Here is a 16191-nt window from a genome sequence, read left to right as displayed (position 1 = left end):
TCAAAATGATAGCGTATGCTACTCATTTTGATATGCAGCAAAAATGAGTCAGGTTGGTGGCGCCACTGTCTATGTCGTTTAGCATTGACTCATTTTTGCTGCATATCAAAATGAGACTAAGTTTTTTTTGTGTTATTATTACTATATAATACCTAATAATATTACATTTTCACTATACGTCTCATCTTCTTAAAAATTCCTCAGCCATCAAGATCGAATAATTGAAAATCACAAAAGTTTCTTAGAAAATTGTCACAAATCCTCTTTTCACAAAATTGTACAATCACTGCAAATTCATTTTAAAATTTGTAAAAACAAATTTTCAAAATTTCACCTTATATTTTGGATTAAATTTTCTTATGAATTTCACAGATTTTATCACACTGGCCTCGTATAAATATATTAATGAGAATTTTCCCATCAAATATGGGTATCCGTCACCTTCGCTGACAACCGACTAATGACGAGCAGCTTGATACTGACCTGTCCTTATGGTCCCAGATCCGTTATATTAATTTTTTTTTTCTTCAATGAATGCTTCTGCCTATACACGTAACGGTTGAGTTCTAAGGAACGACTACAATACACCTTATTATTATCAGTCATCAATTCATATATAGAATTATGCACTAATTGTAATGATTAATTTGAATTCAATATATTGCAACAACAGAGGAAAATAGTCAATCGGTCCCAAAACGAGCTCGAGTCAACGAAGTAAAACTCTTCAAAGGCAATATAATATGAGACCCTAACGGTCTCATATATTCGTTCTCCTACGCACGTAAATCTGATTTGTATCACTTTGGAGAAAGAAAAAGAGAGAGGGAGAGAGGAAAAAAAAATATATATATATATATATAAATGTATGTACTATCGTTTTACGATCACGGACCCAAAAGAGGCGTCTGGCATTCTCCCAAAATTTGTCAGTGGGTCAGTCAATAAACGAGGGGCCGATGCACCCACATTTCTCGATCAAGATCCAACGACCTTGGCCGTCAATTCGATGCCCTTCCTGGATCCAAAGAAAAAAATTAGGGTCACTTCGAAACAGTTTGCGTTCGAATGCGTGTATATATAAATCCTTGCGAAATCCTTTTCAAAATTGCTTTAACCTACTTTTCCCAGGATATTGGCTTTCAGTCAAGATTTCAAGGATGAAAACATGAATCATTTCGGTTTCGGTTTCTATATATAAATATATATATATATACGTATAGTTGTTTAATTGTAATTTTATTTTGATTATCTGAATTTTTGTGAAAATATCTAAAATATATGATTAGAAATGACTCTTAAGTGCAAAAATTGTTTGAAAAATTTTCGTATTTGATTTTTTAATGTATCTTTGCTTTTCGATCACAGGAATCCAAAAATCATCACATTTTTTAAAAAAATGTCGTTCCATGAGTGTATGTTGTATGTAAATTACATTTTCATAAATATTTCGAATACTATATAAGAGCTGAAAGGATAATTTTTTTAAATTGTAGGTTTCACAGACGGACAAGCAATGAGAGTACTTTGAGCCATATTAATGAAGATTAACTATTTTATTTGCATTTAATAGTATATTATGCACCAAGGGTGGGAATATCGAGTTTATTGACGAGCACAATGCTTTCAAGCGATACTCTATAAACAAAACTTGTCATTTTGGATTTTGAAAATTTAATGTCAGATACGTAATTGTAGTGATCCCGAATATTTCCATGTTTCAAATTAATCTGTATTATACTGTTCTTTTGTATTTATTTTTTGTACTTTTTTTAAGTAATTTTTTAGTAAAGCATTTGTAAAAAAAAGTAGTGTAGCTAGAGATCTGCGGTTTGTTTTCTTTAAAAGAGCACCTTTTTTGCTATCAGAATCACTCAGAAAGTGAAAATCGATTTTTTCGACCTTTAGCTTCTTTTTATCTGGCCAGTTCATAAGTATATTATGAAAATAAATAGTAAAAGATTTAATTCTTAAACATAGAAGACACGATGTATTCTTAAATTTTGAGTATAATTTTTCGAAGAGTGAAACAGCATCAGATGACCTATTTTCAAACCGTTTACAACCTGTCAGTGATAAATTATTATAGTAAAATTAGCTATACGCATAATTTTTTTGATTCTTTTACTTTTGCCTTTTGCATACAAATAGGTTCCAATATTTCATTTTTAAAATTACTATCATGTTAGAAAATTTTGTTGTATTAAAATACAGATGCCAAGCTCATATTTTAAAGAAATTTAGTTATTATTTGACACTTTTGTAATCGCATTTACTAATATAATAACAAATACTTTTTGACTTACTAGCAGATAAATGAACTAATTACTGCGAATTAAAATCGAAAACCAGTTTCAAAGACAAAATAATGTGTTTATATTGAACTTTTTGAAAGACAATTTATTAATACATACTTAAGTGGTTGTAATTTTAAGATATCTTTTTTAAATTTTAGTCAATTTTTAATAACAAAACAAAACTTTGCCTTTTATAGCTTGGAAAATGTAAATCTTTTTGTTTTCTTAGTTCAAAATAAAGATTTTGAGAATCTTATTAAAATTATTAGACAGCTAGTAGTGGTATGAAATTTTTCACTAATTCAGATGTAGAGAGTATAGAGTAATATAGTAGAGAGTCCTTAAAGAGTAATTACCAGACGTGATTGTCGTAAACGATAAAAATTATAGAAACAGATTTCTCCAATAAATACAATCGTAGAACATGTAAATCCAAAAACCAAAACATTGATAAGACTATCTTTCAAATTTGTCTCACCACCCGCGTCTGAAGGTACTACTTCAAACAAACTCGTTTTATCACTACCCTCGGTATTAAAATACTTATTGTGCCATTTCAGCAAAATTCCAGCTTCTGATAATTTCATATAAACATCTTCGAAAGATGCAACATAAGGAGATCCATACTCAAAAAGAACACTCTTTAATCGCAAATAGACAATTTCCTTGATTGCCTTAATTGTTGCCTTCTTGTACTTCCGTTTTGAATCTCTTATTATCAATATTCCTCGATCCCTATTGAGCATGCATGTTACATTTTTATTTTCTATCAAATCATTAATGCACCTTATTTTTGTCACCTGTTTGTCATTTCCATTACTATTGAGTAAGCATTTTACTTTTTTGTTCCCTAATTTATTCTCAATACACTTCTTCATTTTATCATCTCCTTCTGATAATTCTTCAAGATTACTATTCAATATGTCTGTTACATTTTTCTCCCTCAACAATAATTTAGTGCATTTTCCACCAAGAACAGGATCATTACAAGATCTTTTATAAAAATTCCGAGAAATTTTTGCATCAAATGCACCAGTATAGTTTACTATTTCATACATGTTTGGGTGGATAAATAAAACGAGATTTGATGCATATAATTCATCAAGACTCTCCATTGTGGTCGTTGACACGACAGGTAAGCTAACGCTTGTAAAAGTCGAATAAATTTCTGATGAATAGAAAAAACATGTCCATATCATTGATCCCATAAGTATTCTTTGGGCTAAAAAATTTGGCTCATGGGGCACACCCATTCCAAGTGCCATTTCTCCAAGATACAAGATTTGCCAATATATTGAATTAAATCGTGAAATTCTGGCTACGATCCAAACTAAAATCAACAAGCTAATGACTATTAGGACATTTAAAATTTTCCAATTATTTGACAATTCCAGTGATTTTTCCAAAGACTTTGGTACTAAAGCATAATAATGAATTGCTTCATTAGTTGCAGCCATTTCCATTAAATTTTCATAACATCCTGACGGTCTAATAGACTGGCTGGCAAGAATTTGTATAGTGTTGTTAATTAGGTCAAATATAAAACCTTGGTTCTTTTCTTTAATGCAGTTCGAAACGTCAAAGACTTTCTTTGAAAAACGTTGAACAATTTGAAAATTCTTAGCATCTGCATATGCTCTAACAGGCATAACGTCATGTCCATCGACATTTATTACGTGATCTGTTGAGTTACGAGAAATATTCACATACGGAGGATCCTGATAGTGTCCAACAATTAAAGGATATCTGTATACATTTTTCAATTTATCCGGAAAAATGTTTAATTTAAGAGTCATTTTCTTGTTATGCAGTTTCTTTGTAAACGGATTGTAAAACAATAGTCTGGCAATCGTAATGTCATTGACAGATGAAAAGAAATCAATTTTACTTTGTTTGTTCTTCAGCTCCAGGATACTAACATCGAGAACATTTTTCGACCACATAAATGTAAGCAATTCTGTATAGTTTAGATTGTTTTTTATTTTCTCTGCAATTAACACTTTTGGTCGTCTTTTTGCTGGAGCAAGTAGAGTTATAAAATTTATTATTTGTGATGTTAATGTCAACGGATTAAGAACCGACGATAGACAAGTGACAATGAACAATGTTGATTGAGGATCCTTCAAGAATGTGTTACTTTCACGTACAAGAAGATAATTTTCCATTATATTTCGAATGTCAACTACAATCATTGAGATATTGTGTAAATTTATAAATTCGTTGTTTCTACTGCCATTGACAATTAGTAATGTTTGCCATATTCGATCATCACGTTGGACGTAATTTATTACGACATTGTGGAAAGAATTCCAATTTTTTGAAAAAGATTGTCCTTGAAAGCAGATCAAAATCAGGAGAATTAACTGCTGACTGCAGAACAGTAACTTCATTTTTATCTAAAACGAAAATAATTTAATTGTTGCAATGGCTATATTTTCAAATTCAATTTCCCAATAAAAAATTTACTAATGGCGCAGTACTGGCGCAGTACTGACAAGTGTTGGCGCAGTACTGGCGCCCAGTATTGGCGCCAGAGTTGGCGAAACTTTGGGATGATAACATTTTACCAGTATTGGCTGCCAGAGTTGGCACCAGTACTGGTAACCACTACTGGTTCAGTACTGGCTGAGTACTGGTAGTTTTGTAATTTATTGTATACGAAAAGAAAGCTTTAACTGTAACAGAGATAAGTTTCACTGCAATAGTGAAATCTCTGTTCCAGGTAATACTTTTTTTTAGGAAAAAGTGTGTGAAATTTTTAGTAACCCAACACAAATTAAATATTAATTAAATTAGTCAACTAACTAATTAATATTTTATTATATATAAAATCGAAAACACCAAGAGTTTTTATTTTTTAGTAAGTATAATATATATTGCAAATTATTATTTAAAAAAATCAAAAAATAAATATAAAAATATCTTTATTATAAAACCAAAATTTTTATAATATATAAAAACAGTTCAGTAAAAATAAAAATGTTTATAAAATAATTATAATGTATATAAATATACAATTAGCTATTTAATTATTTTATTATTCACTTTAATTATTTGCATCAAAATAAATTTTTGAAAAACTTTTTTAAGAAAATAAAAGTTGTTTTTTAATTTTTAACAAGTGTTGTCAAGAAAATTTTTTTAAATTTTTATTTTAAAAATTATTAATTTTTTTATAAAAAATTTTATTTATTTTTAGTTTGATCGTTTAAAATTTTTTTTGGTTTATTACATATCTGAAAACAATAAAAAAAACTTGCAAAATGTTTTGGAATTAGTCTCAGGAAACTTTTTGTTTAAATAATTTTACCCACAAAAAAGCAAAATACAATACCTTTTATTTTCAAAAATAAAATCAAAGTGAAAAAATTTTTATAAACAAAATATTTAAACAAAAAGATTCATCAGGTTCACTCTAGAACTTTTTGTAAACTAGTATTAATCAAAAAGAAAATCTATTTGAGCCAGTACTGGCTCAATATCGGCTCAGTACTGGTTTGTCAGTACTGGCAGGGTGGTGCTGCACCAGTACTGATACAATGAAAATACCAGTACTGGTTCAGTACAGACTGACCAGCCTCGGCAGCCAATACTGAACCAGTACTGCGTCAGTAGTTAACTCTGGTATAATACTGAAATTTTTGGTTGGGTTGTGCTATTTTGACAAATGTACTAGTTTCGATCAATTGAAAATGATTTCAATAAATAAAAAAAAGGTGAAAAATGTTTATAATATTCAAAACGGGTAATAATTTTTATATTTGTACTTTTTACTTACATTGATGTTTCAATTTTTTTTGCAACAGTAAATATAAATTTAAAAAATTATTTTGATGTACGTTATGTTCAACTTGCAAACTCCTTGTGAAATCAATTCTCTTAAGTTCTTTTTTAATGCTCGTGACATTTACATGTAATTTACAAAGTGGATGCATGTAAATAATTTAGGGCCAGTTGATCAACCTTCCGATAAGTGAAAAAAAAATTTTTCATTATCATGCAAAATAATCTAAAAATTGTACAATTTAAAAAAATTATTTAATTCTCTAAAGTTTTTTTTTCAATGTTTGAGACATTTACATGTAATTTACAAAGTGGATGTAAATAATTCAAGGCCAGTTGATCAACCTTCAGATAAGTGAAAAAAAAATTTTTCATTATCATGCAAAATAATCTAAAAATTGTATATACAATTTAAAAAATTATTTAATTCTCTAAAGTTTTTTTTTCAATACTTGTGACATTTACATGTAATTTACAAAGTGGATGTAAATAATTCAAGGCCAGTTGATCTACTTTCCTATAAGTGAAAAATAAATTTAATACTCTCAATAAATTTATTGTTACTTAAAACAGAAATAATTTACTTGTCGCAAGATAGCCTGTATAGTAGCACAAATGAAATCACGCACTTTTTCAAGATTTTTTACCCCTACCCTACCCCCCTGTCATGCTATTTTACCATGTTTTCTTATAGAAAAAATACATTGTGTCACATTTAGCAAAAAACATATAATTTTGGTGCTTCGTCATGAATTTTCAAAAAAAAAATATTTTTTTTTTTTAACAAAAACATTATCACAATTAATATATTTTAACTCAAGTATCAACTTTGTAATTTCTTCTTGAGAATGCGTTTATGACACTTTCACAAACCACAGTAATAAAACTAGTACTTTTAATAACATGCGAGTTTCAAATTACTTTAAAGTAGATACATATATTAATTATTTAGTTAATTTTGTAATAATTCTAAACATTGTGTTCCAATTTAAGATTTTTAATTTCTTATTATATTTCTATAAAACATTATACATTTATTATTCATTATATTAAAATCCAATTAGGCATCCGTAGAAATTGATACATTCACCATATTATTAATTTTTTTTATTTTCCAAAAATTATTATACTTTCAAACATTTTGAATTTTACTTTCAAATTTGTGACTGGCTACTATCCTTGACTTTTTTTTCTCTCTAAAAAATTTTCTTAAAGTAATCATTATAAAATAAATAAAAAAATTATTTTGAAGAAATTTTTTATTATAAATAAATATATCAAACATTATAAAATTCTTTATATTCTTTAACTAAAAATATTTTTAATACTTAATTTTTTTTTCCTTTATTATTATTAATAATCAATTGTACTAATTGTTAGTACAGCTGTGTTTTTTTCAATCAAGTTTTTATAATAAATGATGTAAATATTATAGTAAAAATATGAATTTTTTTTCGCCATTTCATAATTGAAGACTGATAAAGAGTATCGAAATTCAGTGTGAAATTTAAAACTTCCTTAAATGTATGTCACAAATCCGGTTGACTGATCGTAAGAGGAGAAGAGTTCACCTGCCAGTAAAATTCATGTTGACCTCACAAACAGACGTGGATTCCATCCACCACAAGAATGCAAAATATTTTATTTTCCATCATTTTACTAACTAGGTACGTCATAATCGAATAACAAGCCAATTTAAAATACTCGTAAATTCACTGGCGACAAGATTTCATTCTCTATACTTTAGTGGAATTTGTATTATATCAGTATTTCTAATGTAAGTATTCTATATACTTACAGATTGTTTAGATCTAAAGAAAAATTATTTCTTCAAATAGTAATTAACATTTACTACTAATTAAGAATTACAAAAAATTCTTTTTAAGATAATAATAAAAAAAAAATATATTTTTTAATATATTTTTTTAGTTTAAAAATTAAGTAAACTAAATAAATTAACATATTAGATTAAAAATAAATAAATGATTATGATTATATTATAATTTAACTTTTTAATTATAATTTTTATTTTTAACAATAATTTAAAAAGTCGAATCCAATGACATTTCAATACTATAGTATATCTTATATTTTTTATGTCTTATAAATTTTGCATTGTCTTAACGTTTCATTAATTAATATAAAATTACAATAAAATAATAAAATCAAATTAGAATAATTTCTTCGACATAATTATAATTCCAATTCCGTTATTATATAGTTAGTAAATTGAAGTTGAGTTGAAATTCACTAAACTGTAAAAAAAAAATATATGACAATGGAAAATACCCGGAAGTGACATAGTCGTTAATAAAAATTCAAAATTACAGGTGTGTCTGGTATTCTTCATGCCGTTAGATATTCAGGTCTAATTAATTCAAATTTAAAACTTTCTTCTTTATATACAAAAACATGGTAATGAACTATACTCTTCTATCGACTGTTACTTCATTACCGACACTGTAGATTTCTTTTTTTAAAACTTCTTCCTTTTCAAGTTATCACAAATGGTAAATATTTATATATACTCAAAATTTTATTTTTTATCAACTATTATATCATTTTACAAAATAATGAAAAATTAAATTTTAACTTTGTTTATAATTATAATGAAATATAAATCAAAATTTGTTAATTAAATTAAAGAATATACAATTTTTTGTTTTACGAGAAATTTTTTTTAATAAAATTATATAATAAAATGATAAGATAATAGAATTGTCCTGATAATATTTTCATCAACTACAAAATTATGATGCTTAATATTTTTAACTAAATGTTATATCTTCTATACCAGACTCGTCGATATATTTGGTAATTTTTGTTTCTGAACGCTTTTTTTACACGCACTACAAAATAAGATAATTATATATATATATATATATATATAAATAAATAACTAGAGGAGTATTTTGGTGTCAAATATTTGTTCAATAAATAGAAATTAAGACTAAAGATAATAAATTATTAGATTATTGTAAAATTTAAAACTTAATAGATTTTATATATATATATATTAAACCCTTTTATAATATATAAAATATTTCATAATTTTTAGTACCTATTCTTTATAATTTAAAAAATTCACTATTTGCAATTATATTTTGTCAATATTTCTTGTACTTATGTTTTTGTGTTTAAAAATTTCATTTCGTTTAACTATAATAATTAAATTAAAAATTTACAAACAATATATATTATATTTTAAAGAACCTCTTACCGGTCATGAATAAAATGAAATAAATAGATAATGATGATATGTATACTATTAAATAAAATTAAATTAGAAGACTACAATTGTTAAGGTAATTAATTCCGTGAAACGACTTTGTTTATATGACTTTTAACAAATTATAATAAAAGATTACACATTATGGTAAATTAAGTTTATTATTATGTATATAATTAAATTCACCATGTGTAATTTTTCATATTTACAAATTGAACAAAAGTCGTGTAGTTTTACCTATTCAATATAATGAAGTTTATATTATCATTAAATATAACTAATTTTATATTTCACTAGACATTAATTTATATTTTCGATTGCGCATTAATGAAATAAATATATATTAATTGAAAAAATGTTCATTAGCACTCCGTTAATTAATCACCGACGTTGTCTATATCCCTGATAATATCCCGAATAAGGATTGGAGTATCCAGCATGGTATCCAGAGTAAATATGACTTTGAACATCGTTTCTGTGCCAAGGTGATTCTTCATGGCCATATCCTGCCCAAATTTTTATAGAATTAGAATCAAAGTTTCCAATTTTAGTTAAAACACTATTATCATTCTTTGACCCGGTTTTTGTTAATTGTTATTAATTTTTTTTTTTTTTTTTGTTAATTAGTGATTTTTCACATTTTTGTGTATTTATAAAAAAAAATGCCCAAGGAAATATCTCACATTTAGGCAATACACAAAAAAAGCGCACATTCTTCTTAATTTGTTCCCCAGTGTGTTGTTAAATTATGAGAATTCTTCTGTTGTTGTTGTTGTTATTATTGTTATTATATTATTATTTTGATTGGTGATTTATTATTTTTTTTTTTTGCTTATAGAGAAATGAAAAAGCATTTTTTCTGAAAAATCATTATCTATGTTTGTAAGGAAAGTAGAAACCTGTTGGATAATCGACAGGAGCTTCGGCAGCCGTGGCCCAGGCCTGATGAACAGGATAATGAGGAACTTTACAGATTTTTAGATGAGAAAGTATTGAGGGAAGCAACAAAGAGCCGATTACAAGAATCTTCTTGATGAAATGAACCCCCAAAAAAACTGGTAGTAAAAGTAGCTTCAATTTGATGAGATTCAAAAGAATTAAAATTGGCAGAATAATGTGTTTTTTCTTCTTGTGAAATATTCGCTCCTCTCCTGTAATTTGACAAAAATAATCAATGTTCATAATTATTATAATAAATAGTAACTAAAATAAATTTTTTTATAATTAAATTCTTTTCTGAAAATATTCCATTATAATTAAATTATTTTTTGTTTAAAGTTTAATTATAATAGATTGGAAAAAGGCAAAAATATTAATTTAAATAACAAAAATTTGAAAATTTTTTCTTTTTACCTTTATTTGATAAAGTCATTTTTTTAAATTCATCATCATCGAGAACAATGGGACCAGAAGTGAGGCTTCTTGCTCCTGGAGAATATTCAATTGTATACACGAGAGCACGTTTGGTTAACATATCCTCGGCGGCGTCTCGAACAAAACTTAAAGTATCTACTAAACCATTTCTAGTGTCATTGATTCGTGGTAATCGAGGAAAAATTGTTTCCCCATCTAATGATGGTACCTTAACAATTCTAAAGGGTCCGTAATTAAATTCCTGAAAAAAATTATTTCAATTATTTATCTCATAATTGGAAATTTAAAAAAAAATTCATTCATTCAATTTATTTTTTATTATATTGATCATAAAATTTAATTATTGAATTTAATAATAATTACTTTCTTGCAAAGTACCTAGTTAATTAATTAATTATGAATTATTTATTATTTACTTAAGTCATTAGGTCACTAGTTTTTAATAATTTTTTTTATTTAATATAAACTAGATTGTAGAAAAGATTTTTCTTAGCTTTAAAATAAGAATTAATATAAATTAATTATTTTCAAGCATAGAGGGAGTTTGGATTTAAGGAGTGAAATAAAAATTTGCAATCGAAGTTAATATTCCCTTTAATCAAATTAACAATTAATTAAATAGGTTGAATATTGTTATTTACGATTCTATTTCATTGTTAGATAAAACAAAATTGAATGTTCGAAACATCAGTTTTGAAAATTTTTACTGAAATTTATAACGATAATCTATACATATTATTTGGTGTAATTTTTCTCGAATAAGTGAAAAATTTAAGAATAATTTTGCCTTTATTTCAAGAAAGAGTGTTTTCTTGTTTTTAATAAATTGTTCTCAGAAAGAAATTTTTTATTTAATTTAATTTACATAATTCAAATTAATTAATTGAAATAATTAAATTATATAATTAAATTAAATAACTAATTTTAATTAAGTAAATTAATTTTGTATTCAAAAATACAGAATTTTTTAATTCAATGATTATTTTTAAAATATAAAATTTGTCGTTTACTGTTTGAACGCACTTGATAAGAGAACTTGCGCAAAAACGTACAAAACTGTAGTAGCTCAGTAGGTAACTTATTTACAACCTGTTCTTTTTTTTTTCTTTTCTGAATTAAAACAAAAACGAAACGCACCTTCTCTTTCACATCCTGTAACCATCTGACAACTCGATATCGACCGCACACAACCGCATCTTTTTGATTCACACAATCTCTTCGGCACTTTTCCACAAAAACATTTGACGAGTTACCGGAAAATGTCAAACACCAATTTTCCGAAATAAGCAATATGAAAATTGTACACTTCAATATTCTATTAATCCAAATTGATAGTGGCCTCATATTTCCTCGTGAACAATTCATTCCAAATTTGCAGCACTTGATCGACATTTCTTTTTTTTTTTCCCTCCAAATTTCTCTTCAGTTGAATTCACGCATCATTTTTTCTCAATTTCATTTTTTCAACGAAATTTCATTTCAAAACGAAAAAAAAAACATCACTTTTTCTACTGAAATGTTCTGAAATTTACATCACTTAAAAACTGAAATGTCAGTTAATTGGTTTTCTTTTTAAAGGGAATCTAAAAATACCTTTAAAGTTTTGTTTTACACATTTAAATATTTTTAAAAAATCATTTAAATATTTAAAAAGAGCTTAAATTTTTTGGAAAAAAATCTAAATTGTCAAAATATTTGGAAAATTTTATTGTTATTTTTGAAAAAAACCGCGTGGTCAATAGAATAATTTTCTCGAGTATATAAATACGACACGTGAATGCTTTAGTGGACTGACGTTGGGTTAGGAGGTGTCTAGGCCATTTATACGAGAAGCATATAGGTCGGTGGGGGTAACGGTGTACATATAGATTCATCTTCTATATATCCACATTGGATAAAGTAAATGCAGCTTCAAAGTCTGTTGCAAACTCTATATTTCGCTAAGACGACCACAGGAATGCGATTTATTGGGTTATCATTATGCAAGTTCGTTCAAAGATTCGATTTTAGAAATCAACAATTTATCGCGACAGAATCTTGTCATAGCTTGTTTGAAAAATATCGTGCATCCAACCATCACGATAAGAGAGATGAAATATCATCATCAGTAAATGATCTTAATTTTTGCTTCATTTTTTTTTTTTTTTTTTTATTTCTTTTTAATCACAAATCATGATTTTCATTAGATACGCATGTCATTATATTTAGAAATTTATATCCATCTAATATTTGGAAAAAAAGAAAAAATTTATATTCGATACAGGGTAAATTATCTGAATGTTAAAAAAAAAAAAATTATTAGACATACTATACACAAAGAAAAAATAAAGATTTTTCGAAATTTATTTGTGAAACAAAAATATTTTTAAAAAAACAATTCAAATAAATTATATTTTGTACGAATAAAAATTTTCTCTTTGATGTATAATATTGTTCATTAGCGTCAATGATTCGAGATTGGAAAGAAAATTAACAGTATTTATATACGAAAGTTGGGAAAAGTCCCTATGAATCAAATAAAGAAAAGTTCCAATAAAAGGTCAAAGTCAACATAGGTATAAATCTTGAATCGACTCACTATGGTCGTAACACTAACACAAAAAGGGGTAATATTTTTTTTGTTCATCATCAATTGTAAGAGGGGAATATATTAATAAACATAAGTTTATTATTAGCGGTATTTATAATTTGTCGTTGACATACGATAAACTAAGTGATGTTAAAAAATCCATATACGCGAAAGAAACATCAGGAATCATTAAATTCTATTTGAGAGTATAACTTTTAACGCGGAAGTCCTTCGCTTTGTATAACCCTCACCTTTGGCACACACACGCGAATTGAGGCTACATACTTGCTTCCAGTTGAAAACAGATTCGATCTTTAGATTATTTGTGCGGGACAACGACTATAAACGTGGGCGAAGAAAAGCATGCATTTCTCATTCATTTATACTTTTAGAAACACAATTTATACGTCGCTAAATGAAAAGTGTTTTTTGACTATAGCAAATAAACCAGTTTTCACTGATAACAAAATTGTCCAAGCAATATATATTTAATGCTCATAAAAGAATAATTTCGAGGGCATAAAATACGTTGATAAAATGAATATTTGTCAGGGGAACATTGATGAAATAAATTGACTCAGAGTACATTTTTTGATGAATGAAAAATAAAAAATCACGAAATAATAAAAGAATATAAAAGTGAATTTACTTTTAAATATATTTTATATGAGGCATTTTACGTGTAATGTCCTAAGTCAAAAAATTGATTTCTCGATAAAAAGTGTAACTTGGAGAAGTTGTTGTCCTACCTGATAGTAAAATATCCCCAAAAAAATTTTTGACTTTTTTGAAATTTTTGAGGTGATAGAGGGGGGTCAATTTTATCAGTTTTCTCTGTCCTCTGGCGGGGGTGTAATTTTAGAATTTTACCCTTTCCAAGATGTGACGTTCCAATCGCTCAACTCTTTCTCCCACCTAGGTTCACAACGTCCGTGCCTCAGATATACACTCAAATGGTTTTTTTTCGTAACCTTAAGAAAATTGTTGTTTCAGTGTAATTTTCATTTTATTATAATTATTAATATTATTCATATAATTAGTCAAATACGGTGTCAGTTTGTACTTTTATATATGAATTTTCCATTTTCACATAGAAAAAGAACAATTTTTATTTTCTATTAAAAAAAGGCTGTGGCAAATTTGTCAATAATTACGTACATTTTTCATGTTTGTTTACATTTGACGAGTTGCACCTAGCCTTAACACTGGCGCGCGCCGACATAGAATCTTTGACATTTAATATCTGGAAAAACAAAAAAAATCGGCATTCTGAAAATTTATATACAGATCGGAAAAAACCTCAGCTTTCGTATGCAATTATTTATTTTTTAAAAAAAGGAACCGATTTTAGTGAAAATAGCAAATTTATGTTTAGTTCTAGAAAGTTAAGGTCAAAATTAAAAATTTTTAAAAACGAAATTCACCTTTGGAAAGAGCATGAAAAAACCTTCAAAAAACATACCTGCCAAAATTTTTTTTATTGCATTTATAGACAGAAAAAATTCAAATAGTAAGCGGTGTCAGGGAAAACTGATAAAATTGACCCCCCCGCTCTATCTCCCCCAAAATTTCAAAAAAGTAAAAAAAATTTTTTGGGGATATTTTACTATCAGGTAGGACAACAATTTCCCCAAGTTTCACTCTTTTTCGAGAAATCAATTTTTTTAACTTAGGACATTACACGTAAAATGCCTCATATGTATATAACAATAAAACGTATAAATTTATCGATTAAATAAATTACCAATAATAAAAAATAATTTATTATACTTTTTAATTTTTGATAAATTGAAAATCAACAAATTGAGTGATTGCGGAATAATAAAATACAACATTGTGCGCTAAATAAATATACTACTCCGATATTATATCGATCAGTATTGACGGCGCAGTTCCTGTTTAATAAGCGCTTATATTAAATAATCCAATGTGAAAGTCGAGAATTTTCTTTTATTCTCTCACACACAAATAACGTAATAAATGATTAATTAATGTCCGTTCTTTTTTTGTAAAACTTAAAAATTCTCAATTCTATGCGCTATTGTATTTTCAGTGGATTGCAATTTATTAAAAAAAAAAAAAAAATTCACATAATGTTCCAATTAAATGTGGAGTTTAAAGAAAAAACCTATTACTGAATACTTGCTTATAACAATAATGATAATTAATTGCACTTGAAACTAAATTTAAAAACATTAATTAAATGGAGTATCAAGTTTCTAAAATTGCGATCTACATATAGAGAAGTGAAATATTTAAATATTCAAATATGGTTCATTCGCTTACAGTCGCGGCCAAAAGTCAATGATTTCAATTTGCTGAAAATATTGATAAAAAATAAGAAGAAGCAAATAATTTTAATTGTTTTTTTTATCGTCATTTTTGTAGAAATTGGAGGGAGGAAAGATTATTTGTATTTTTTATCTTTCTTATTCTTCTCTTTCACCTCAGCTACATTTTTCTTTCTTCTTTCCCTCCTCTTTTTGTCCAATATTTCCGTTTTTCTCTCCTATTTTTTTCTTTTTTTCCTCCTTTTCTCTCTTCTTTTTTTCTTTTTCTCATCTTCTCTTCTTCTTTTTTTTTCTTCTTCTTCTTTTCTTCCTTTTCTTTTTCTCTCTTCTTGTATATCTCTTTTGCTAATTATTTGGAAATTTCGACAAATTTGTTTCATATATAACTTATAGCATAAAAATTCAGTTTTTCAACACAACTGAATTAAAATTATTGTTTGTAATGAACAAACACATTGCACTTAAGAAAAATTTATTACTTAAAGTCGTTTTATTTGTACACTCGTAGCCATGCCTACACATTTTTGTCCTTTTCTAACGCATGTGTTGCCATGACAATATGTAAATTAGAAAAAGACAAAAATCTGTAGGCATATACGGCCAAGAAAGTAAACAAACAAAAACTTTTAGGTTAGGAATGGTTAAATC

At 26.7% G+C, this 16191-nt stretch overlaps 2 protein-coding genes across 6 annotated transcripts in view; both read right to left on the bottom strand.

Annotated features, from left to right (window-relative positions):
• Positions 1-16191, bottom strand: part of LOC127287080 (uncharacterized) — a 51314-nt gene that overhangs the window by 24397 nt on the left and 10726 nt on the right. For 2 of the 5 annotated variants that reach the window (XM_051313808.1, XM_051313810.1), the window contains exon 1: positions 484-721. The exons of 1 other annotated variant lie outside the window; for it this stretch is intronic. The gene's annotated coding sequence lies outside the window, so the exon portion shown is untranslated. Of the gene's footprint in view, positions 1-165; positions 426-483; positions 722-16191 lie in introns of those variants that run through there. 2 more of the 5 variants (XM_051313807.1, XM_051313812.1) reach the window with 1 other exon arrangement.
• LOC127287083 (uncharacterized) lies at positions 9261-12497 on the bottom strand. Its single transcript, XM_051313817.1, has 4 exons — positions 11821-12497; positions 10663-10924; positions 10209-10460; positions 9261-9815 (listed from the first exon to the last, which is right to left on the bottom strand). Exons 1-4 carry the CDS (start codon positions 12073-12075, stop codon positions 9691-9693), a joined length of 894 nt encoding a protein of 297 aa, XP_051169774.1. The 5' UTR covers positions 12076-12497; the 3' UTR covers positions 9261-9690.

This window comes from Leptopilina boulardi, unplaced genomic scaffold (genome assembly GCF_019393585.1).
Source record: "Leptopilina boulardi isolate dan_hultmark-lab unplaced genomic scaffold, ZJU_Lbou_2.1 LbouV2_367, whole genome shotgun sequence".
Taxonomy (NCBI): domain Eukaryota; kingdom Metazoa; phylum Arthropoda; class Insecta; order Hymenoptera; family Figitidae; genus Leptopilina; species Leptopilina boulardi.
The sequence above is the reverse complement of the archived record's forward strand: the minus strand, read 5'-3'. Positions and strand labels throughout refer to the sequence as shown.

What these genes read in the sequence shown, in the direction of transcription:
- LOC127287083 (XM_051313817.1), bottom strand. Translation starts at nt 12,075, where the DNA reads ATGTCGATCAAGTGCTGCAAATTTGGAATGAATTGTTCACGAGGAAAT. An exon ending in AATGACTTTATCAAATAAAG is followed by an intron (nt 10,461 to 10,662) that starts GTAAAAAGAAAA and finishes GTCAAATTACAG; the next exon opens with GAGAGGAGCGAATATTTCAC. An exon ending in TCCTGTCGATTATCCAACAG is followed by an intron (nt 9,816 to 10,208) that starts GTTTCTACTTTC and finishes AAATTTGGGCAG; the next exon opens with GATATGGCCATGAAGAATCA.